This window comes from Columba livia, chromosome 5, assembly GCF_036013475.1.
Source record: "Columba livia isolate bColLiv1 breed racing homer chromosome 5, bColLiv1.pat.W.v2, whole genome shotgun sequence".
Taxonomy (NCBI): Eukaryota; Metazoa; Chordata; class Aves; order Columbiformes; family Columbidae; genus Columba; species Columba livia.
The window spans coordinates 36,701,423-36,726,346 of NC_088606.1; the positions used below are offsets into that span (position 1 = coordinate 36,701,423).

A 24,924-nucleotide genomic window follows, 5' to 3' on the forward strand; every position below is an offset into this window, starting at 1 on the left:
AGGACAGCAAGTATAGTACTGAAGTTTGGAAATGGCATCCAACTTTTCTGTGTCAAAACATAATGGAAGATTGTAGCCTCATACTATAACGGGTTCTAATTATTTTGGTGAGATGGTAATATTTGCCAAAGAGGAAAAGAGGCAATGAAACATAATCAAACAGAACGTGTACTGAAATCACTCTGTGATTGAAAGAATAAGGTCTAATACAAATAAAATGCAAACAGCATTGGTGTGTTTTCTTCTATTCACTTTGTAGCAGTTATATCTACCTTCTAAAGCAAATGGAGAAGAAGAAAATTTAATGAAAAAATGTATTTTTAACGGTATTAAACATAGTTTTGGGGTTAGATGAGGAAGATGGAGACGGCCACTAGTGTTGAGAAATGCAGACAGAAAGCTTTTCAGCTTCTTCAGTGGGAGCAGAGGAGAAGCTACTTCAGTCTTTGACATGATGGGGCAAGCAAGAGACCACAGAGAAGTGGGCAGTGAAATCAGTGTTTGGCCAAAGGAGGAGACTGAGGATGTGTGAAGGCTGCCCATCATTATGTGTGCAGCAAGAAGTATTGCTCTTTACATTGCCTTCTGCTGAGCAAGAATTTGGGGAAACTCAGAAAAAGAAGTCCTAGTACCTTAAACAATACAGAAGAAAGCTCTGCATGTGGGTTTTTAGCAGAAGTATTAAGAGAAATGAAGTGCCATTTAGCAGCTGCTGTCGAGAAAGCCTGTCTGTATATGCTACATGAATCATGTGCATTATTTAGTAATGCAGGTTACGTACATAGTACAATACTATGGTGTGAGCGAATACTTTAGGTGTGAGCAAATCTGCAGAGGGCAGTGGATAATGAGGTCCAGTAAACAGTGATAGAAAAGGGATGTGGCTATTGGGTTGTTTTAAAATGGAAGTGGTGTAAATTATGTATCTGTTCTAAGCCATCTTATTATATAAAGTGCTTATCATATGGAAAATCAGCTCCTTGGAAACATAAAGAGGTGTTGGTTTTTTTTTGGATGGGGTGTTGTTTTGGGTTGGTTGGTTGTTGTTTTAAGAGAATGATGCTATAGAGCCATGCAAGGGATAGGAAAATGTGCAGGAAAGTAGTTTTTTTTCAGATTATTTTTTTTACAGTTGTCCATTACAGACTACGCTGCTTTTGAAGAAATAGCTGTGGAAAGACTGCAGGAGCATGTGTCTGAATTCTGTAAACCCTCCCATTTAAAGAAATGTTTGATTTTTTTTTTTTTCTAGGATATACAGTTTACTCCAGAGATTTCTGCCTCACCTCTGCTATCGTTCAAATATTTTGAATCAAGACACAATGAAAGGTTGTTACGACCTCAAATTTCCATGCATGGGTACAAGCCATATCTTTTAAAATACATAAATAAGTAGCTTATGGTTTTATTCTGACTAAAAAGACTCTAGACTGATATAACCCTTACGACAGAAATCTTTTGCTTATCTACAGATCATGTACAAACACAAGCAGCAATATGAACTTGAGTTGCATGTGAACAAGATAAAACTGGACACAACGCACAACTGCAGCATAAACAGATGATTATCGACACAGTATGACACTGACTTAATCCAGAAAAAGTGCCAAATGAAAGGATGCCATTAAAATAGGGAATGTTCATTAACAAGTATTTGGAGCTCAAACATCACTAAGTAACTTACTTGCCTGACTTGTGTGTTTGTTCGTGTCTCTGTCTGCAGTAAGCTTCCTTCTTAATGGACTTGTGGGGGATGGTCACACAATATAAACATCGCCATAGCCCTGTTACATTAAATCAGACTGGATTTGTGGCCCTCTCCTCTTAACAGGACACTTCTATATAGAGAAAAATATTTCCACCATTCTTGAACAGGAATTAATTTACTCAGGTGCTTATGTAACGCTAATCAATTTGTTATCTAAGAATCTAAATAGAAATGATAGGACCCTAGATAAAATGGAAAAGGGCAGAAGAAAACCTTTAAATAGTTCATTTTTTTCTCTGTCCTTTTTAAAAATAAGCATTGCAGGTTTTCTTAAGGAGATTATTCTAGTGTCAAATTGACAACATATAGCAGCAACTGTGCAAACTTCATACTCATAGATTGATAGACTGGTAGTTCAAAACAGCCCAAACAGAAGCAGGAACATCTCTGAGGCAAACTCAGATATTAAGTTATACTGAGTCTTCCTGCCGAGGCTGGTGGCAGAGGTGGGTACTTTGTTAGATAGCTCTGACTGACAGGCCACTCAGCTCTTAGCAAAGACTCCTCTTTGGGTGCTGCTACCCTACACCAGTTATGAGTTAACCATCTCACAGTATATTTTCAAATTACTATGCAAGCATTTGCTGGCTGGTCTCTGCAACACCCATGCCAGGTGCTCATAACTGAGGAAACTGAGTCATAAATAAGTAACTGGCCAGAGCAAATCCTTTGCAGCTGGGAACAGAGCTGGAATCTCTTCACTGCCTCTTATGGGCCACTAAGCTTGACCTTGCTCAACCATTAGTGTCTGTTTTAGGCACTTAAGAAGTCTTTGTACCTCTCTGTAGTATGTAGTTCCTCAGCCGGGAAGGTACTCCTGCTTCCCTCGCCAATTTTCTCTGTAGTTGAACTCACCCGCTGAACTCTTTTAACTGTGGTCACTGACTTCTCTCCCAAATCTCGCTCCTTTGCATGCCATGCTTCTTCAGCAATGTTCACCATTACTAAATGGTTAATGAAACTGATACTGTGGCTTGAGCTTTATGGCAAAACTGTCTCTCTGCTTCATTGTTTCCTGTTTCTGTTGATACCATAGCTGATTTTTCGAAGCCTCGGCTCTAGGAGTTGCCTTACATTCCTACCTCTCTTCGCAGATGCAGAAACTGTTCCAAGTTGAAAGTTCCCAACAAAACAAGTAGTTAGCACTTACATTTTTAGGAGATTGAAATGCTTGTCCAGACTCTTCCATATTGGTTAATGCAACATCTTATTTTCTAGTTTTATCAATTCCATTTTTTTTTCCTCTTCCAAAGATACCACAGAAAATGCAATTGTTACCTTGGGGAGACCTACCTAGTCACAGTGGCACTACTATTTTAATTTTTACATATTTTCTCATTTCCATAACTGGGAAAATGGTCTTTTGCCTTGGTCTAATTGATAATTGTGTGCTTTCATGTTAATCAGATAGCAAATTCTCAGAAATGGGGGCTGTGTCTCCTGTTCTTCATTGGGAGCCACTTAAAGGTCAGGATAGGAGGAGTAAGATTACTATAACAAAATCTGTTCTGAATATAAACAGAGAACTTCAGTCTGTGACGCTGTTAATCCAACGCCCTTTACAAACATCGTATTTACAGTTCACTAAAACAGCATAAAAATGGGAGAGAGAAAGAACCAGAAATGACTTTCAGGCTCTGGTCTGAATTGACTGAAGAATGCTCTGTTTGTAAGCTTAAGCCTCTTTGCAGAGAGGGAATGAACACAAATTCCCATCCTGTTTATATAGAATCACTTTTCTGATTTTGATTGGACTTCTGTGTGAGATTTCCTCTCAAAACAGAGTGGAATTAACCTAAGGCAGACTCTCTCATCAATATCTGAAATGTCACCACTCCTAACATCAGAGGGGCAATGGCCAAAGTTGTTTAGCCTTGGAATACCTTGGCAAATCCTCCTACCTCCTGTCTTCTGTTTTTTCTTTTTTTGTAAGTGAAAACAAGGAAATTAAAATGTTTAAGTCAAAATTGTGTTTATTATTCAGAAAAGTTAGGCTAAGTCTGTCTTGGAATACTTAAAGCTTGGATGCATTCTTAACAGTGAAAAAGATCAGAATATCATTATGAAGTAACTGGACAACCTTAAGTAGTGCAAATATAGTAGAATATAAGATTGATAATAGAAATAATCTGTTAAATAATATTAAGTGTTACAAATGAGTTTCTGCTTTACATAAGGAACCTGTAAGTTTGAAGTGAAGCTGATACTGGAGTGGTTTAGTTTATCCCAGAAAAACTAATAATTCAACAGTGTAATGCAATCATTGAAAGGATCTCTGCTATCCTAGAGTAGATCAGGCAAGATATTTAAAAAAAAAAAAAAAAAAAAAGAGAAAATTGTTTGTACCATTGTGGAAAGGCACTGGGGACATCTCTGGAATACTGTATATGGCCTGGACATTCATGTTCAAGCTACTTTCTTCTTCTTTCTTCTCTTTCTACTGACTTTCTTCCCAGGTGAGGTCTGTGCTAGGTAGAATGTATTTATTGACATAGCAACAAGTTTGAGCTGTCACTGGTAAAAAAAAATAAACCTCAGATAAAGTTTTAAAATAAGGTAAACTTTGACATATTAACTTCAGTGGGCAAAATACATCACATCCTCTGTGAAAAAGTAGCGATCAGACATGATCCCGTGTTCAGGCATTACAACTTTTGTGATGCTCTTAACATATTAAGGGAGAATCATCTCAGGAGTCTGTATATCTAGGATATTCTACTTTGAACTTGAATTTTGCTTGTTTTATGAATCTAATGTCATTGAACTGCTTTAGATTGACAACACAGGAGAACAACAGCTGGTGAGTGGCATTCAAAATCTCCTGTACAGAAAACAGTGTGTTGTCTTCGGTTCAGCCTTATCATTATCTAGCCTGTGTAGGATCAATTAATCTAGAAGGGTTTGCTCTATGTAGACGTTTTGATCTTTGATCTCTGTAATTCCTGTCTTAGCTGTGATCTAAAAACAGGCTGAAAAAAGAAGGAACCCTCTTAACTGCTTAGAAACCGAGGACAGACTACTGGCCCACTTTAAGGAATAAAAACAATTTTGACATGCTGCTGCCTGAGAGGTTTTTTGATTGCCTCCAGTGTTGATGACCTGATGGGAGAGGTCTGCCCAACTTTATCATGTCTACCCATCATGTTGTATCAAGAAGATAATAAAATATATAATTTTCACAATATTACCTTCCCCTGGACTGATTGTTGGAACTGTTGGAAAAATATGATGGGAATTTTAGGACATCTGCTCCATCAAGAATGGAAAGGATGTGCCCAGGAGATGGTAGTGTATTATACCCACATTGTGGAAATATTGGAAGATACTGGTGACTAAAAGGTATAAGGCAATATAAACAGCTACCTCAGCCATCCTACTTCCAGCTCTCACATGTAATACTTATGCTGTACTTTGATTAGGGAGAGGTATGTCCTCTGGATACATATTAACAGAAAACAGTCGATTCCTCAATCCATGTTGAAGTTCAGTGTTTCTGACAGGCTTGTGATTGATGGATAACTTCAGCTTTTCAGAGACCAGTGGGAAGTAGCGTAAAGTGCAGCTCGGTTAATGAGTATTCATATTTGAGGAACACTAAATTGAAAATAGCTAACTAGGTCACTTGTCAATAAATGCCCCTTCCTCATCAAAAAAAGTGACAGACCTAGGTTGCAGTGCAGCATGTGAGGCACTACCAAGGTTCTTCTCCACTGGAAAGAGCTCATTTGATTTATCTTGGATTTGTGTGGCCCTTCCACATTTGCGTCACAGTGGTGGTTCATGGTCTCCCTCATCAGTCATTTCCTGCAAGTGAGGCCTGAGTCTCTGGCAGAAGTTCTTAACACTGGTACTGAGTGAACAATCGACCTTCGCTTTTTCTGCCATTTGACTTAATTTGTCTGTGCAGATGTCTCTGCAGTTCAGGGTGTTTACCTGTTTCGCAGCACTGAACTGGGAGCTATGGAGTTTAGGTTGCAAAGACACCTGAGTTGCCCTTGTTCAGAGCTGACAGTGGTCCAGGAGCTTTGCCTTGGATCTGAGCCAATAAATCTGTATCAGGCCTGATCCAGCACTGACATTTTACTTAGCAAATTGATGTTTCTGGCACAAATTGTGTGTTCGTTCTTCACTGTATGTGAGTGAAGTTCTTTCTCTTTTTGTCACTATTTCTTTGTCTGTCTAATGATAATATAAAACTCTGTACCCATAGTCTTCTCAAGCCACAGACAGAAAGTCGCCTGATCCCTTCTTCACTTGTGTTGATGTTTCCAGCTGGATGTGGTACATCTTGCCTCAAAAACAAGAGGAAACTACTTTTTGCTCCTTTTTTCATACATTTTGTCTTACTTCTCACTTGTGATCTTATAATGGCCATCTCAGTCTTCATGTGAAATAACTGAGCGGGCTGAAAAGATAAAATTAAAGTGTAAATTAGCATGAAAAATTCAAGGAGTTCCTTAGTCATCTAAATTAATTGGTATTAAATATAGGGGGGAAAAGTGCAAAACAGCTTCCTGTAAGAGATGTTATGAAGTTTGTAATTTGGGTGCCATTGCAGGAAAGAAGAGCCAGTCAGCAACGAGTGAGGAGCACACCCTTGAGGCTGGGGAAGGATCTGGAGCACAAGTCTGAGCAGCTGAGGGAACTGGGGCTGTTTAGCCTGGAGAAAAGGAGGCTGGGGAAGACCTTATCGCTGTCTACAACTACCCGAAAGGAGATTGTAGCATGGAGGGGGTTGGTCTCTTCTGCCAAGTAGCAAGTGATAGGACAAGGGGAAATGGCCTCAAGTTTTACCAGGAGAGGTTCAGATTGGATATCAGGAAAAAATTCTTCTTGGAGAGGGTGGTGAAGTGGTGGAACAGGCTGCCCAGGGAAGTGGTGGAGTCATCATCCCTGGAGGTGTTTAAAAAGCATTTAGATGAGGTTCATGGTTTAGTGCCAGAGTTAGGTTAGGTTATGGTTGGACTCCGTGATCCTGCGGGTCTCTTCCAACCAAAATGATTCTCCGATTCCATAACGATAAGGCCATTAATCTTTCTTTGAACACATCGTTTTCACTTCCTTGGTGAAATCTCTCCCAACAGTGTTCTTGCTAGAGAAAATCTGAGTCTTCTGGAAAGACTGAAATTAAATTTTAGATCTGTCACCTTTTTTCAACAGCCATAAAGTACAACAGTACCCCAAAAGCACATGTATTGCATCTTTATGTATAAGCTCGCGGATCCGTTAACGTTTTTTTGTTCCTGTCCTTTTCTGTTATGCCCAGTAGACTCTAAGATATACTCTATTGAAGCTTTACATAAGCTAATTTTGCTGTCTCTGTCACGTGAATTTTGCACTGTTGTGTTAGCTTGTCTCCAGGGCCTTGACTTTTAGGAGCAGAACAAAGTCAACACACAAAAAATATTGGAAAGGTCTTTTGTTTGTTTTATGTCAAAAGCATTTTGCAGCCACTAGTGTGGATGAAAAATATTTATGCTGTGGTCTAGGACTTGGTTGAATACCAATCTTTTTGGCCCAAGTCTTGGAATTTAGGATTATGCCTTTACATCAAGGAAGCATGAAGGGGACTGTTGTTTTTACTGTTGTCCAAAAACAATGAATGCAGGATGGGAAGAGCACACTTGTAGTGCTCTTTTACAATGGATTAATTTTCTTTCAATTTATAAACAGTATTGTTAAGCTTTTCCATAATTGAGAAAGCCAAAAGAAAATGAAATAAGGAAGGAGTATTGGCTAAATAAAGTTTTGAGACACATTAGAAACGGGCATCAGGGTTGAATTTGCAGTGGATATTTTTTGCCTGTAGAAGATAAAAATGTTGCTAAAGCTATCATAAAGAAGGTTCATAGGAATCTGAAAAATAATAAAAGTAACAAATCATGATGGCAATACATATGCTAATTACATACTTAATAATGTATATTTCTTATGCTGTGCTGGTGAGTTACACCGAGCTGATCTGCTCCACGGTGTGACAAGGGCTGGATGGTGTTTGGGTCCCCACCTCTGCAGACAGGGAGACAGCAGCATCTGTCTGAGCATGTGGTTGTGTGGAGGAGACAGTGAGTGGCTGCTGGGCTTCCGTGCTGGTCTCCCCGCTGGCCCTGTCCTTTCCAAGCCAGTCTGACCAGCTGGGTGGAAGCAGCCGTGTATTCTAAGAAGAACTGCTTTGGTGCTGTTGGACTGGTACTCCCTTTAGCAGTCCTTCTCGATTCGGGACGCGTGATCCCGGGGATAAGGCAGTGTTCCAATATGTGTCATAAATAAGAATCGTATCCTTCATCCCTTATTTCCAGAATGAAAGTCAAATGGAACAATATGGAAGGCTCTGAAAAGCTACATAAACTTCACAGCACCATCCACAGATCTCTTTTCTCGGTACTGTTTCATTGTGGTAACCAGGACAGGCTGGCTGGCTGGCTGCTTTCTTGCTTAGGAAAAGCTACAAGCATTTTCTCCCGAATTACCCTTCATATTGGACAATTACCAGGGCTTTGGACCTCAAAAGTCTTATAGTGTAGGAAATGACCAGGGCCAAGCTCTTGTGCAGTTTCCTGGCCTCTAGAAGGCTCTCCACTGGGAAAATTAGGTGAGACTCGGAAACAGAAAAGACGACAACATGCAGTTTACAAAGTAGGGAATAAGGCACGTGGCAGGCAGACAGAAAGCACTTCTGGGAAGAGGAATTTCACAGAGTCTGGTGTTACATGAGCAGGAGGGAGCCGACTGGCCCTGCATGCCCCGTATTTCACGCTGGGGAACTTGCACCAGAAGTCTGGCTTAAGTGGACGTGTGCTGGAGGGAACCTGGTTTTGTGCAGTTCCCTGGCCAGGTTGTTGCACTTCAGATACCATTTGGATAAACATCTGGGATTGCATTTTCTTTTCCAGTTAAACCTTGGAATCACCCAATGTTTGCCTGGGCAGTGCAGTTCCCTGCCACGGAAGTTCTTGTTAAGTGCATCAGGCAGGAAAAGGCATTCTGGGCTAGAGGGTTCAGGGGTCTGCTTGCACTCTGGGAGAGGACAGCAGAACAAAAGAACCATGTTGTTAGGTTTGGCGTGTTGCATTCAGGACAGTTGCTGCCCTGGAGCGCATCAGGGTACTTCACCTTGGAAAGTTTTGCTTTTGTTGTCTGTGACGGATACTCATTTGAGGTTTCGATGGTTTCCTTCCATTGAAGTTATGTTTACTCAGTCCAACGATGTTCAGAGCTCCCCATTATAGTGCCTGAATCTAAAACCATGTCCGAATGGCAGTACATGTTACATGCTGAGGTCTCTCACTTCATGTCCAATGTTTGGCACACTACAAGGACTGAAACAGTTTGCGAACTGGTCATCTGTTGCTATCCAGCAGCCTGGACAGGCACAGTCAAAACATGTGCCTTTGTTCTGGTTTTATGTGAAGGGAAGGAATTGGCCCCCCTGAGTATTTGAGAAAACAGATAGCAGAGCTGGGATCCTTCCTCTGGGTAGGGGAAAGCAGAGTACCTCTGGAGCTGTGCCTACCTGGTAGAATTTCATACAGTAAGGTTGCTACTGATGTCTATCTCCATGCCTGATTTTGGACTGGAGCAAAGGAATGCTTCATGATTTTCATATAATTGCTCAATAAAACAGTGGCAGAGTTAGGAAGAAAACTCATGAATCCCCTTTTCCAGGTCCTGGCATTATGCACTATGAAAAAGTCCTTTATATATTTATTGTTCTTCAGAAGCAAGATCTGAAGCCAGCCAGGTATAGCAGAGCTTGAGATTTGGAGAGTGTCCTCATTCCGGGATTTGTCCACTCCCCTGTTTCTCCTATATTCTTAAAAGATTCTTGGTTTTCATTTCTGTCTCCTCCTTTTGTTTGTTTTCTTTCCATTTCTTTCCTTTGCAAGTATTGAATGTCTCCTCTGGGAGTAAGCCTAGCCACATATGTGTGCAATGATGGTTTATTTTTATTGGAGTCATAGCTTGTGACTGTTATTCATTACTATAGGAAGAACTGCACTAGCTCTGAGAGCTTTTTGTTGTTGTTGTTGTAAAAAGTCCTGTTTTGTCCATAGCCACTGAAAGTATCTACTGCCATAATTAAGACATTGAGAGATTGGAGTTCAGACACTGGTACTGCCTCCTGGATGTCCTGTTGTGTCTGATGTTGCAAAATGCAATCTCAGCTTCTCTCAGCTTCCATGCTGGTTGACTCTTTAGGTCAGCTTTTCAACCATCTGTCCTCCTCACTGCTACCTGAGCAAATCGGCCTCTGCTTGGGGAAGAATTTGTGGTTGCACAAAGCTAGTGCAGTCGCTGACTACTGTTGTGGCCTCTTACGATGCTAAAGGGTACAGCTTTGGTACCACCAAACAAGGCCTGCCTGGGACAAAATGGCTGATTTGGAAAAGGCAAGTCAAAAGTAGTATAAAATGCTTTTCTCTCACTTGCGCTTTTCATCTTGACAGTGGACTAGATGATCTTTTGAGGTCCCTTCCAATCCCAAACATACTGTGATACTGTGATACTGTGATACTGTAATAAGCAGCTCTGTTTGTTACCTTTTATTCTCAAGTTATCACACATTTCTGTGTTACTGTGGGAAAGACCACTATCTGCCATCTTTAAGGTCATGTAAGGAATTCCTGATACTTCTTTAAAATGAACCTGTAGCACAAATAATAAAAATACTGGTAGTTACATTAGGAGCATATGCTTAGCATAAATGGAAGTCAGAGCTTAGATATGTAAGCAGCCTAAATAATTTTGCATAATACAGCAATGTAAAATCAATGAATATAAATTAGCCATTTCTGGGGTCAGGGTGGAGCACAGTGAGGAAGGGTGAGTGATCTGCCTAGGTTTACCCAAAAGAACATAGGGCCTTAGCCTAAAAGTTAATGCTAGGATAAAACAAACAGAGAAGAAGTGATTTATCTGAAATTTGGTCAATATCACATAGGTTCTTGATTTCTAGAGATTTGTTTTAAATGTTTCAGAATCTCTGCTTCCCAGTAGCACTGACTCTTAAAATCAGAAGTAATCTGTTGGAATTTGGCTGAGAAGGTTTGATGTCTTTGATATTAGTTTGCATTTGTTAATATAAGTGTCATGCTGATATTGCAGTCCTGAGATTTCTTTGAATTCTTTATCCCATGCTGAATCCATCTCACATTTTCCTTTGGGCTTTTGAAGGCTTTCCCTTAATTTGTTTTCTTACTCAAATCAGTGTCCGCTGTTGTTTTTTCCCTGCAAAACTGTCTTAAATGCATTCATATTTCTCTCTCCCTCATTTTTTCTAAAGGTGAGAAACAGGGACTTCTTGACTGTGCAGTCTTAGCAATGTTTTTTAATACACGGAATTTGTATGCATTGCACTAAAATAAAATAAGCAGATGTGCTGCTGCATTTTGGGGGTTAGACAACAGCAAGATGGTCAGCTGCCTTTTGAGTCTGTTCATTTTACTGTTGTTTCCAGATACGTGCTAATGGACATTTTTAGGATGTACACACTAAAATCTGCTTGCCTACTTTTCTGCACTAACTGGTTTAGATTTATGGAATGTCTCTCATGAAGTGTCTCTAGCTGCTTCTCTATAAAGCAGTAGAAAGGAAACTCATTACTAAACAGCTTCCTCTGGACAGGATTTTCTTGCAGGGGAAGCAGAGATAGAATCCATTTAAATTGCTCTGTAAAGAGTTTTACTGGGTTTTGGCCCATTAACCTGGCCTTGACGAAAACCTTTTCAAACAACCGGACTTCAACAAACCACATCTCTCAGATGTTGTGCATGACACAAATGAAATTATAGTTTCCTAAGAAATAATTTTAATTCAAATTGTGATTTCTTAATTATTTTTTTACATGTACAAAAGTAGTAGGGACTCCACGTCTACTCCCAGTACTGGGGCATGCTTGTAGCCCCATTTCTCTTTCTTTGCTTTCTAGAGCTCAAGACATCATAAGCTTTCCCTGTGTCAATCCATCAAGTTTGTTTTTACCAGGGAGAATATATGTGTGGGGTCTAGATGATGAGGAAGGCTGAAGGACAACTGCATATATCTCCTTTCCCTCAACCTGTTTTTCCTCTTTATTCCCAGTCATTGCCCAGCCTGTAGCCTTTTCTACTGACAACAAGCATACCGGTGCTGCTGGGGTGGCTGAGCTTTCTTCTGCGTGAAAGGGGAAAGTCTGTGCAGAGAGAGCTTTTCCTTGCAACGGGATCTGGAGGAAGATACAAAGCAGGGGATAATCATTTCCATAAGAAAACACATGTCCCTGATAAAGTCAAACAAAGTTTACCGTGATTTGCTTGTGAAGATGTTGTGATTTGATAACATCTTATTTGGATTTTGGTATTGATATCAGCTATATAATCTTTAGGAATGTATTTAACTTCTGAACTTCAATTTGCTGAAATGCAGAATGCAGAGATTTTTCCCCACTCTTGTAAAGCCTTTTTAAAATCTACAGATTAAGTACCATAAACAAGCAAAATGTTGCTATCCCACGAATCATTTGCAGTGGGAGATCAGTAAATTGTTTGTGGGTGAGCTTAGTAAATTATTGCAGAATACCTAAACTACGCTCTTCTCACTGGAACACTGGAAACATATTAGTGTCACTTTTTGTTCTGCAACAAGGAGCAGTTATCTCTCAAGGTAAATGAGAACCCCTTGTGAGACTGAAGCCTCAGAAAGCTCCAAGGTCAGACGAGCACTAGTGTTGGGTGAGGCTTGGCAGAAGTCACAACCATTTTTTCTCCTACCTTGTAAAATACCATCCCCCTGCCCTGAAGGATATTTCTCAGGAAGAGGAAGGAGGGAATAACTGGTATACTGGTGGGTGCGAGGCCTCGATGACACTGTGGCATTAGTGCCTGTGAGAGAACTCTTGGTTCTGCCCTCGGGCACCTTTCTGGTGGGCTGGAGGCAGCTGGACCTGTGGGACTGGGAACCAGAGCTGGCCCTGGGAACTGGGTCACAGTTCCTGCTCAAAAGTAAATGATCTGCAGAAGCAGGACTGCTGCTTCATTTCTAGAATATATCAAATTCCTGCACATAGGACCCAAGAAGAACCAGAAGGGAGGGCAGAAAAAACAGTTATGAGGTCTGCTGGGATATCTGATGCAAGATCAACTTTGTTGTTTTCCTTACTGGCTTTTTCCTGGGCTCTGTTGCAGCTGAAAAAACAACCCTTCTAATCTACAATAAGAAGGGAAATTCTGGCACGAAGATTGTCCACCCAGACATTTGGCACAATTAGGGGAAAGATTTGTTTAGCTTAGCACTGATTTTATGAGTCTAACTGAGCCTTGAGAGACAGTGTTTTCCCTATTGAATGACACTGTCGATGTGTAGGCTTCCTTCTTGGTTCTCAGCTGTGCTCTGCCGAGCTAACATGGTGTGACTGAAGAGTTCTCCTGAAATACACCAACCAGCAATAATTGTTTACTACAGTAGGACAATACATATTAGCAAAAGTCACGGCATTGTTTCAGTAAGGGCAGGGAGTGTAGTGAGAGCCAGACTTCTTTCACAGGTCTCATGTATTTGATAATTCCTCAGCAGATCCGAATTCCAAAATACTCATTGGCTGTAAATGTGGTTTTGTTATTCATTCAGTCCTTAGTGCACGTATGCATGTTTTGTCAGTGAGATAAAGTAAATCTAGCAGAAATAAAAGGAAAAAATTAACACAGGAAGAAATAAAAAGAGGAGGATCTGTTCACCGAGAAGAAGCTGACGTACTTTAAAAGAAGCTTCCAATGGTTTCACTAATTTTCTTCAGTCATTGCTAGAAACTGATTTCTTGTAATAGTCTCAGTAAAAAAATGGGGAGGAAACTGAATGTCTTTCCAGCCTAAATGGAAATGATGTATTAAATCTTAATACAGCTGATTTTGTCAAATATTTTGTTGAAGTATTTTAGTCCATTACTTCTGTTAACATCCTTAGTTTTCTATTATGAAATAATATTTGATTACTGCACGAGACCTCATAGCTCAGTCAAAATCATGTTGTTATTTCACTGTTAGGTAGTTTATCATCCTGGCATTTTGATAACTAATTTAATATAAGATTCTGTCCCCTTCATCTTCTTTACTTATTTTTTTTTGGCAGGACGCTGGCTTTATTTCTGGTTGCCAGACTACTTCCGAAAGTCCAACCATTACATTTTCCAATTTATCACTTTCCTTGCTATTGACAGGGGATGTTGTCCCAATAATTAGTATTTTCTACTGGGCTTCTGCAACCAATTTCTGTGATTCGGCTCTTCCATAAAGCTTATACACAATAAACTGTATTAATAAAAATGCTTTCCCTAATTAAAAAACAAACCTTAATGTACAGTTTTTATGCTATCATCATCAATTCTCTCTAGCCTTTTGTTTCTCAGCTGCTCTGCCTGTCTCCATTTATCTTCCTTTATCTAATCTCATGGCATCTATCCAGTTTCTATTCACTTTTCATCAAGGTGATATATTTCCTCTTCCATAGTACCTTTGTGTTCTTAACGTGCACCATGGCAGAAGTAATTTTTCAGTTGTTTAATGTTTATTCTACTTTGTTGTAAAATAATTAATAATTATTACAAACCTCCTAAAATGGAAAGGTGATGCTAGAGGGAAGGAAAGGAAACTAAGGTTTGACCATTTTGTAAAGTTAGGACTTTGCAAAACTTAAAACAGCTTTGATTTTTCCTTCTCTCATCTATCTCTATCATTCACGCTTTAGCAAGACAGCAGTACAAGAATAACTGCATCTGGATTTTATGTTTCATTGCGAAAGCTCATAGAGAGCATTCCAGAAGCATCATGGATAGGATGAATTAGAAAGACTCAATACTATTCCATCTTTCTTCTGTGTTGATTTTGTATTCATTTAACCATTTAATAAATCACTTTAGTAATCTAAATGCCTGTTAACTTCTTTAGACTGTTATTTACTGTTACTCTTTGCTCATCTCAAAATGTGTACTTCTTTTGGTGCAATTTTGACTGCAGTGAAGTGTCAGTTGGAATAAATTTCTGGTAAGGCCAGGATTTCATCTTTGATTTCTTGATTAAATAATGCTTAGCATAAAAGGCATGTCTTTCACTTATCTGGGTAGGAAACAAAGCAATAAATACCTTTACATACGTCAGGAACATTAGTGGAGTTGTATATTCCCTTCTTTTCCTGTCATGAAAAACTAATCAAGGAAATCTTTCCTTTATGTTGGACTGAAAATTTAGGTTATTAATCTTAAGTTTGGGAAAGCAAGATTGTGTAAAGAGGTTTCTGTGTCAGCTTGTTATGCAGCTGTATCCTCTCCAGATTTTGGCCAGGATTGATTTAGAATTGAAGCAAGACATATAGTTAAATATATGTGACTTTTAGAAATGCTTCTTCTGCCTGAGTTGTCTTCTTCTGAATTATTGTGGAAGACCTCTTGTGTTCTCCATATGCTCAGGTGGCTGCTTAGAATCTTAGGGAGAGGTACAGATGCTCACCAGAAGATAGAGATGAGAAGACTTTAAGTTACAATTTCTGTATTTGAAAACCAGCAACTTTTTCTCATTTTGTTGACCACAAAGATCCTTACTTGCATATGGACCATCAAGGGGCATTGTTAGTATGTATTGTTCCAACCCCATCAGTTCTATCAGCATAAAAGATGAGTTTGGAGGGGCTTCGATGCTTCTTAGTGTGCACATAGGACTTGAAGAGACTTCATAGGTCATGGAGTGCATTGTAGGCACTGCTTATTATTCCTTTTGTAAATATTTTAACAAAAGATTTTTTAACAAAAAAAAATTTTTAGCCTTGCCTCTCTGGGTGCTATTCCAGAATCTCAATTTACTGATGGTTACAAACTTTCAAATTTCCAGCCCAAATGTCTTTGTGGCTGCACATTTGTGCTTCTGTCAGTGTTGTCCATCAGTTTGAGAAGCTCTTCTCTTTCTTCCTGCTCCATTTGCTCGCTCGTTTCCCCTCTCCCCATTCACTCACACACACATAGAGCACAGTCAGCCTTCATTTTTGCTAGATTTATTGAGCTGATTTTTTCTGGTGGCCTCTTGGAGGTGAGGCCTCCTCACCAGCATACAGCCCATCTCTCACAGTTTGAGTTCATGAGTGACCTGTGCTGTACATGTTGGTGGCTCGTAGATAAACACCGATATATACCTTGTTTTGCCACGTATACATGGTGGTGTGCTGGAAAAGCAGATTTGTCATTGTCCTGGCTACATCACCTGTGTATCAGTAATCTTGTGAGGTACTAACAGATCTGGGAAGTCTTAGCTTTTCCATATATTACTGTTTCCCCTTTTGTCTCACAGCATCCATGCTTATCCTTGTTTTCCTCATTACCAGTTCACATTAAACAGTGTTAAAAGCTTTAGAGATGAAATCCAATGAGGTCCACTTTATTTCACATTTCTAAAAAATTCAAAGGAGGATGTTAGGTATGTCTGGCATGGCATCCATGTTTCATTTTATCTCATTTTCCAAGTCTTTAGTTATTCTTCCCTTCAATATTTCTTCTAAAGCTCTGCATGATACTGAAATCAGATTATGGGCCTCAGCTTACCAGTTTGCACTTTATTTTGTCTTCCCTTTGAGGAGTATGTATGCTCTTTCTCAGTTACGTTGCATCATCTTCAATGTCATAGATGTATGACACATGCTATCAGACCTAAATTCACATGCTGATTCTTACAGTGTTTTTTGAGGAGAGATTATCTGTTTTCTACTGAATGTGGTAGGCTCCAGAGTTTTCTTTCCACTCAGTTGTTATTTTTATATCTATATGATATAGATCATTCTCATTATCTGCCTTTTCATCTCTTTCAGCATCATCTTGCTTGTTGAAAACTGGTTATTTTTTCATTTCTATCTAGAATATTGTTTAATCACTATCCCAATGTAATTTACTTATAACTCCAGTTTTTACTTTCTTTTTGATATTGTTAATAATATTTCCAGGGTCAGCATTATCTTGATTTTTGGTAATCCTTGATTTATACGTCTGCTTCTTGGCCTCCAAAACATCATTTTCTTTGTTTCAACATGTATCACAGCTGTAATTCTTTCTATGTAATTCTTTCTATGTTTTATAAGTTCCTTGTGTATACATAAGAACCTACTCTTTGTTGGTTATTCCAACCAGAGGATGGTTTGCAATGACCTTTAACAGTTTTTTCTCTTTGGTTTAAACACAAATCTAAATACATATTTACTTTGTTTTTTTAAGTTATGTTAATGTAGAATTCGGTGTTATGAAAGAGTTCTATGTACTCTATCTGGTTGTGAAATATGCAGTCATACTTTAAAAGTTATTTTTTTCAGTAAGCAAGCATTCAAAATAAAGCGATACGTTTGAATATTCTGAGCTGTTCCCGTTTCACTCAAAGGAAAGCTGATTCTGAGCCTCAGATGTAACTGTGCAGCAGCCGCCTTTCAGAGGAGCCCTGTGATGTGCTGCTGAAAGGACATGATTTATTATATTTTTTCATTGCTATACTTAGTTATACATATATTGCAACTGCATAAAAATGCAGTAACAGAATGTACGTAGGGTTATTTGAATGTCTATCCATTTGCACGTACAAATGTGCTTAGTGCACGTGCATATATATATATATATGTATAGGTTAGTATTTATGTGCATAGTACTGCACAGAATGCCAAAAATTTGACCCTAGGCATCTGATCTGTAAGTGTTTCACTTCCGGCCTTCCCGATTGAACATCCAGCTGTTGTGGGACTCTGTGTAGCTGAGCATTTGCACAGATTTCCCCCCTTCCATCCTCTCCCTCATGTTCTCAGAGCTGGGGGAGCGTGTGAAGCATCAGGAGGCACTCTGCTTCACTCGACTTTCCTCCTGGCAGCATCCCCCTCCTGCTGTGTCCCTGGGGACAATGACAGGCGAGGGAATTTGGGTTTTGTCAAGGTGCGTCACGTACACGGGATGTGACATGGCCCTTCTTTCTCCAGAAGTTCATTCCAGAGAGAGCAGTAATTACCATGGAAGAGGGGAAAGTGCAGGCACAGCAGTTTCCCTGCTTGGAGTGGTTCACAAAGGTTGTATCGCATCCTGAGGTGGTTTTGCCAGCTTCATGTGACTGAAAGGAAAACATTGACATTTGGACTGGTCTGGTGTTCTCTGGCTGTATTTGTGGTCTTTATGTGCTTGCCTTGATTTTTTGCTGTCTGGAGAAGAAGGGAGACTGTTTGGCTTAAATTCTGAAAACCATAAAAATGTTAGCGAGCTGTGGGTAATAATGGTCATGTTTGAAGAACCAGATATGAGGATTTATGTTTCTTCAGCCTGTATCAGAATCAGGTGAGCAACAGTTGTAAGACATCTAAACATGGTCCTGTCTGCAGACTACATAAAAATACAAATGAAACCTACCTACTGTACAGACACTCTTGGCATGTAAAGTGCTATAGAAAAGTCACACAAGCCTTGATTCTGCAGCAGAATTTGCTGCCAAATCCTCCAGTTACAGAAGGACACTGCAGTGGTCAAACTTCTGGTGCTTGATATTGTTAATCTTACACTTAGGAATAAATGTCCCAGTTCTGTATATCTATGAAGTGGTTCCATAGTGTCTGACTTTTCAGTGAGACGTGAGCAGTTTTGGTGAGCATGAACTTCCTTGTTATGCTGTAGTCTCTTCTGGCTTCTGTCAAACCTGCTCACTGCTTCTCTGCTGATCATTAGGCACCACCAACCCAAATTCATGTGCAGTGACCCTTATGAGTGCTTGAATGCTTGGCAGAATTAGAAAATAATGTGGCTTTTTTACTCCATTTGAAAACAGCAGGATCTGTTGGTGTCCCACACCTCTGAAAGTAAGATTGTTACTGTCTGTAGTTCTAAGAAATCTGTATTTGGATGTATCAGAACAGAGGGCTGCCTATCTTAGGCTGAGAGGGTGGAGCATCTGACCTGATCTGAGTATCTGATCTGTAGTGTCTTTGAAAATTAAGGCACTGAAAGCAAGTGACAGTTCCGCAGCACGCTGCTGAGCAGGCCTCAAGTGGGGGCGAGATGAAATGGGTGCACTGAAGGAGGGCAGCCCGTGGCCTGCTCTGTGCTGAGCAGGCACGGCTCAGGCTCCGCCATGTTACTCTGCTTGGAGCAGACTGGGCAGGGGATCAGTGAGGGCTGAGGGGGAGTCGCCTGCCCAAACCCTGCCCTCACGGGTCGGGCCAGTGTGAAGGCTCTTCCAGGGTGCAAGGCCACCACTGGGAGGGCTGGTTTGCAGTTCCTGGCCTCTATAGCTGTGCAAGAGCTGATCAGAGGAACGTGTTTCAGGTTTGCTCAGCAGCTCTGTGCCGGCAACAAAGCAGCAGCACGCTCCTGGCTTCAGCCATTCCAGTCAGTGCCTTCTGCAGGGCCCACAGGGGGAACGTTAGATCAGTGGTTTTGTGCTGATCATGCTCTGGGCAGAGCTTATTAAATTTATCATTAAAATGACACTTTCATGTAGGTGACAGAATGGGAGTTATTTTGAGGCAAGCTGTGAGGCAGCAGTCCTCAGCAATGAGCAAAAATCAAACAGCCGAGCAATAAAGCCTGGCACACTTGTGTGAGTTTGCCACTGCAGGTCCCACATCCTCAGTGCTGCCGACAAGGCCATTTCTTCCTCTCCAGAGCTCTGCTGCAGCTCGTCTTCCACAGGGGACGGTTTGTCCGTAGTGGAGCCAGACAGCTTGGGATATTTCTGGCCTGCCCATGGAGGGCCAGCACACCCGAATGCCAAACTAAATGCACTTGTGCTATACACCCCAAGGGAATTCCAGTCCCTATTTTGAAACTCCAAGGACAGGATTCTTGAATAAGGCTTGACTCAGTCATTACCCGTTTTGCAAAAGAGGACATCCAGGTAATTACAATGGCATGTTATCATCCCTAGAGTGGTGACCCCAGGGTGGACCTCACTGCTTCCAGGGGCCGGAGGAACATGGCAGGTGGAGTCCTTGGTGAAGCCAAGGGGACATATCTGTGGAACAGATAATGGCAATTAAAATTGTGTTTCACAGCAGCAGTTGCAAATTTGCTCAAAATTATTTCCTATCTGAGTGCAACTGTCTGAACCAGCAGGAGTGATTAAGCTTAACAGGATGTCAATAAGACAAGAAAAGCTTGCTGCTTACATGATGGTGGTTTTTTAGCACCTGTGAATCCTTATAAAATTGCAGCATGATCTGTGCATGTGTATGAGAAGACCTCAACTACTTAAAAGTGACAGGGCTAGATCAATAACTACACTGCTATTACTGCAGTATGCTTTGCTACTTCTGGAACTTAAACCCAGTGAGATCATTCTATGGATTTGAGCTCTGATCAGTATGTTATAAAGATGTATCCTTATATATTACTTGCTTGTTTTGCAGCTCCTCGTTGCTAAATCCCCTGTTGCTCCGTTCTCCGCTTTTTTCTACACCATTGAGAAATCAGGCTTGGTTCTTCAAGGTAAGACCAGAGCATTGATTTTCTGCCTTTGCAGTTAGTATTTTAAGCAGGCTGAATGTGGATAACAGCAACTATTGTTCAAAATTGTGCTATTTATACCTTATTAAAAACCCAGACGTTCAAACAGTCTGGTTGACAAGGGCAGCCTCCTGCTACGTTCACTATTTTGTCTTGGATTATACTAAATTAGTTGTTACATATTCCCATAGATCTAAGAATGGGCCTTGTGATTATTAATCAGGGCTCCCTGTTTTCCTTCAAGGTAAAATAGAGTGGTTCTGGCAACACTTCTCCCATGGGGTAGGTTTCTTCAGGAGAAACATACCCATCTACCATTAATAACATGTTCTAATAAATGGTTCTTCTTTAGCAAATGGCTTGACGTCCATAAAAATACAAGAAATTAATATCTGTTCTCTATTTTTGATCATCATTTTAATGCTAATGCCCTGTGGTCTTAAATAACCCTCAGATTCTCTAGGATATGAGGCAGTGTACTGGAAAGTTGGATATTACTACTGTGATGGCAGGGAACTAGGGTTCCTTGTGGCCATGTCCTAAATCATGTACTTTCAGACCACAGCAAAAAGGGAAGTTTAGCTCCTCCCTTTTTTTCCCCATTTACCCCAATAAATGTTCCTTTAATGTCATTGCTTTTTGACAGGCATTCATAGATCAATTTTGTGGAGTTGCTCACTGTTGATATGCGGCCTGGCCCCTGATTGCTGCGTCAGTTTAGCAGATCAAATAAAACTAGTCAGTGCCTGTCACTTTTTGTTCAGACGATGATATACTCTGATATGCAACAGTAAGAAAGTATCCCTGTTTCTCAGGTTCCAGTGATTGAGAATCACTGATCTCATAAAACACTACAAACATTTTAAGGTATGTGAACAGTTCTCTTCCTTCTGATTGCCCACTTCTTGCCCCTGAACAGGCTGAACCAGACCTGTGACATATTTACATGTACTGATTACTAAATATGCTTACATCTCTGGTGACAGATAGTGTAAGAAAACAAAAAAACCCAAAATGTTTTATGGTTCATTTTTGCCACCATTTGATACATCTACATAATGATAATGTGGGTTCATTCAGTGTTTCCTAAGCCTTTGGATACTGTGCCCAGTGTATTCTTAGATGGCATTTTGGGAATTACATCTCTTTATTTGGTACCATTAATTTTAAAAAGGCTACAGGAAAAAGAAAGATTTTTTATGAGTTTAGACTGAGGTGGCTTACAAGAGTTGATCTAGACATGTTTTGATTCAGTGCAGGGCAGAAGACAAGCTACTTTTCTATCTCAAGTATCTTCTGAGTTGCAGAGATGTTTATGGTCATTGTAAAAGAAGGCAGACAATTTTCTACTCAGTCCTCAGACACAAATTTAGTGAAACTTTGGGAAAGATTTCCCGTTTCAGAAACAGAAAACATTTGTTCAGAGAGAATCTTTATTTGTTTCAGTCCTTTTCTATGAGGCAGGAGTGTAGTTTCCCAAGGACCAGACCCTACCTGTAAAGAACAAATGGGCCTGGTAGCATGTAATGGTGAGGGGGCAGGACTGCAATAGGAGTGTAGCACTGTATTAGGTGTACGGCTATTGCTCTTTTCCCTGTATCCATATGTTCCTGACTGCAGCATTATGTTTCTATTTTAGATATATTTCTCCAAGACGGGTAGTAACCAAGGGCATGGGTCCTCTGATAATGTGCCCCAGACTATCTTATGGAGACTTGTAAGCACTTACACGTGAGCCGTCTCACTGAGTGCTGCAAAGTAAATATTGCCTGTTATCATCCCATATTTCAATGATCATTATTTCTATGGAAGAAGGACGAAGTGAATCCCCTGGAAATGGCTGTTTTGGATAAAATGCAGAAAGTGGCAGCAGGGTGCCTCGCGCAAGAGAGGCTACAGTATTTATGAGAGTTGTAGCTGATGTTTCTTTCCGAAGAAAAGGTGGAAACAAGGTGCAAGATGTCAGTAAGGGAACCGGCTGCAGGTCAGCTGGTGAGGGAGCGTCCCTGTGTTGCTGCTTTGGGGACATCCCATAGCGCTAGGAGTGGAATCTGTCCCGCAGCCTGATTGCAAAGGCAGCTTTCCCATTCAGGCTTTGTTGTTTGATTCAGTTGGTGTCAGGAGGTGAGCACATTCAGCGTGGCTGACGGGAACAAGTGGATGGGTGTGGGAACTGGTGAGAAGCAGCAGCTGGCTGAAATGCCCAGGATTCTTTCTTCTTACTCAGGGGGTCCCATCCCGGGACCATTAACCAATAGGCCATAAACAAATTGATATCGGAAAATGTGGCTGGAAACTCCTTGATTAGTGAGGGTGAATGGGGAATGAAAGACACAGTGAAAGTGTGATTTAACAGTTCCACAGGCAATTTCCATTGCCACCTCTGAGGGATTAGGATGTGTGGAATAGGCTAAAAATGAGGAGGAGCTCCCCTCTGCTTTTGTTCTGTGGGCCAGAGGATAATAAAACGGCAGGAGAGGCAGTGCAGCTAGTTAGGGATTTCACAGGCTGCTATTTGATGCAGTTTAAGGAGCCCTTCTGCTATTGTTGCACTTAAAATGGGAAGCGGAACTGTTCTCCATTCGCAAAAACCTCCAGCGTCCTCAGGAAGAGGGCTGAGAGCAAAAGGCTATTAAGATGGTAATGCTGCCCTATTTGGAGGAGTGTATCAAAATCCTCTTTGTCAGTGTAAATCGCAGCTCTGTTTCCCTGGTATCTTTGCATCTCATGGCCTCAGTGCAAGCACAGAAGGATTTGAAGGACACCCTAGTGAAGGCAGAACTGCTTCTCTGATATTGCCGGGGGGGAACTCCAGGCTGCCCAAGGGTGCCACCAAGAAAACTTATTTGCTTTTATGAATTTGAAATGTTGAGGGATGAAAAGAATACAGTTGTTCTCTCATTCTTTTATTTCCACTTGCAGACTAGGGAAATGAAATTTGATGGTTGGAAAGCAAGATTGGCCAGAGATTTAGCAAGGAAAGTCAGCCTTCAGTCTCCTCCTTTCATTGCTTCAGTATGATCTGTGCGGTGCAGAGCGTGGAGTCCAAACCCCAAAAAAAGCCTCAGTCGCCTTCTCATTGCAATACAATGTCACGTAATGTACTGCCATGCTGTACAGTGTGACTCTGTGATGAACCTGAATTGTGATTACAAAATCCAGTCTGACAGCAGGTCTCTATTTTGTAGACATCTTAAACAGAGAGGCAGAAGCCTGGATCTGAGCACCACAAAATGTTGGAAGTTTTACTGCCTGCTTGTCTAATCTGTTTAAGGACTTGCTGTTGCTTTCCTAATTCAATATACTATTTAAAGTGAGTGAAGCGATACTGTCAAAAAGAAGAATAACAGTAAAAAAGCTCTAGATCTACTTGGTTAAGGGTGCAAGTCACAAGATTTGATATCATTTCTATTTTGGATTACAAATTATTAGCTAGTAATTCTGTTCCTGGTATATCAGTCAGTACAGGTTCTGGGCTGTTCTTACCTACTTGCAGTTTCATTGAAGCTGAACATAGCACATACTTGTTTAGGTCATCTGTACTAGAAGATGCCACTTAGCCACGCACATGCACATCTGAAAAGAAGAGAAGCTCAATAAGCTGATGTCAGTGTTAAGCTGTATTCTATGAGCGATCGTCTGAGTCTGGTTTTAGAAGCAGCAGCATTCTGGGGCATAAATATAAGGGCCTATCTAGTAATGACTGGTAGCTTGGCTCTCTGTGGAAGTAAGTCTCCTTCCATCTCGCCTAAGTAAATGCCCTCTGTTACCAAGAGCACGGTTCTAGAAAAGGCGGCAGGGAACACGGTGGCTGGTTGCCAACTGGAGAGTCTAACCAAGTGATTAATGTTGCTCTTCACTGAAAGAGCTCAGAAGCACTGAAAACATAAGGCAAATAATAGTAGTGAGCTAGGACTTGCTTTTGACGAATGATTTATTTTCAGTTTCGTAGAGTTTAAAGCTGGGTAGAATCAGCAGTTCATACAAACTGACCTCCTATAGATCATACATGTTTCCTTCAGGTACCTGGTAACTTATGTTACACTAGGTCTTGTCTTCTGGAAAGGCATTCACTTTTATTTGAAGACATCAAGAAATTTGAGTTCCCAAGTTGCTTTGACAGTGTTTTCAAGTTTTAACTGCCTTGCTGCTAAATACTTGTTCTGTATTTCGGATGAGAATTTGTCTGCCTTCAGCTTTTGGCCTCAGTTCTTGCTATGACCTTCAGTGCTAAATAAAGCACTGTTGTCGTTTAGTACAATAGTTACCATTTTGCATGAGTGTCCTTGAGATTAAGATTTATCCTGCTATATTTTGTTCTTCCTTTTGAAAGAAAGTTATAGCTCTCTGCAAATTTAATCTCAAAACCTTTGTGTCTCATGCTGACTGGCTACTCTCACTGCTCAAAGAAAGGACAGAATACCTTGAATTGCTAAAGGGAAGAGTTTGATTTCTGGATCAGCAGGACTGGATGATTAGTTAGTTGATTAATCCACCCTTTCTCCTGCCTTCTTTTCCACTGCACACATGTCTTTGTGTGCACAACCATGCTCACCTTGCCTGTAATGTCTTATTGAGGCAGGTAACTTCTCGTAAGATATGTGGCACTCAGAAAAGAGTGTCTTAAGTTTTAAGTGTCACAGTTCTGAGAGGACAGAGACCTAGGAACAGTTAAATCCAGTGA

General features: G+C 40.6%; 1 protein-coding gene and 1 long non-coding RNA gene across 14 annotated transcripts in view; one reads left to right on the forward strand and one right to left on the reverse strand.

Annotated features, from left to right (window-relative positions):
• Positions 1-24,924, forward strand: part of RAD51B (RAD51 paralog B) — a 441,378-nt gene that overhangs the window by 286,477 nt on the left and 129,977 nt on the right. For 10 of the 13 annotated variants that reach the window (XM_065064378.1, XM_065064377.1, XM_005502276.3 and 7 more), the window contains one exon: positions 20,144-20,222. The exons of 1 other annotated variant lie outside the window; for it this stretch is intronic. In XM_065064378.1, coding sequence (XP_064920450.1) covers positions 20,144-20,222 — 79 coding nt within the window. Of the gene's footprint in view, positions 1-20,143; positions 20,223-21,055; positions 21,108-24,924 lie in introns of all 13 variants that reach the window. 2 more of the 13 variants (XM_065064381.1, XM_065064383.1) reach the window with 1 other exon arrangement.
• Positions 22,923-24,924, reverse strand: part of LOC135579575 (uncharacterized) — a 64,184-nt gene continuing 62,182 nt past the window's right edge. The window contains exon 3 of the long non-coding RNA XR_010472958.1: positions 22,923-23,816. This is a non-coding gene — a long non-coding RNA (uncharacterized LOC135579575). The remainder of the gene's footprint in view (positions 23,817-24,924) is intronic.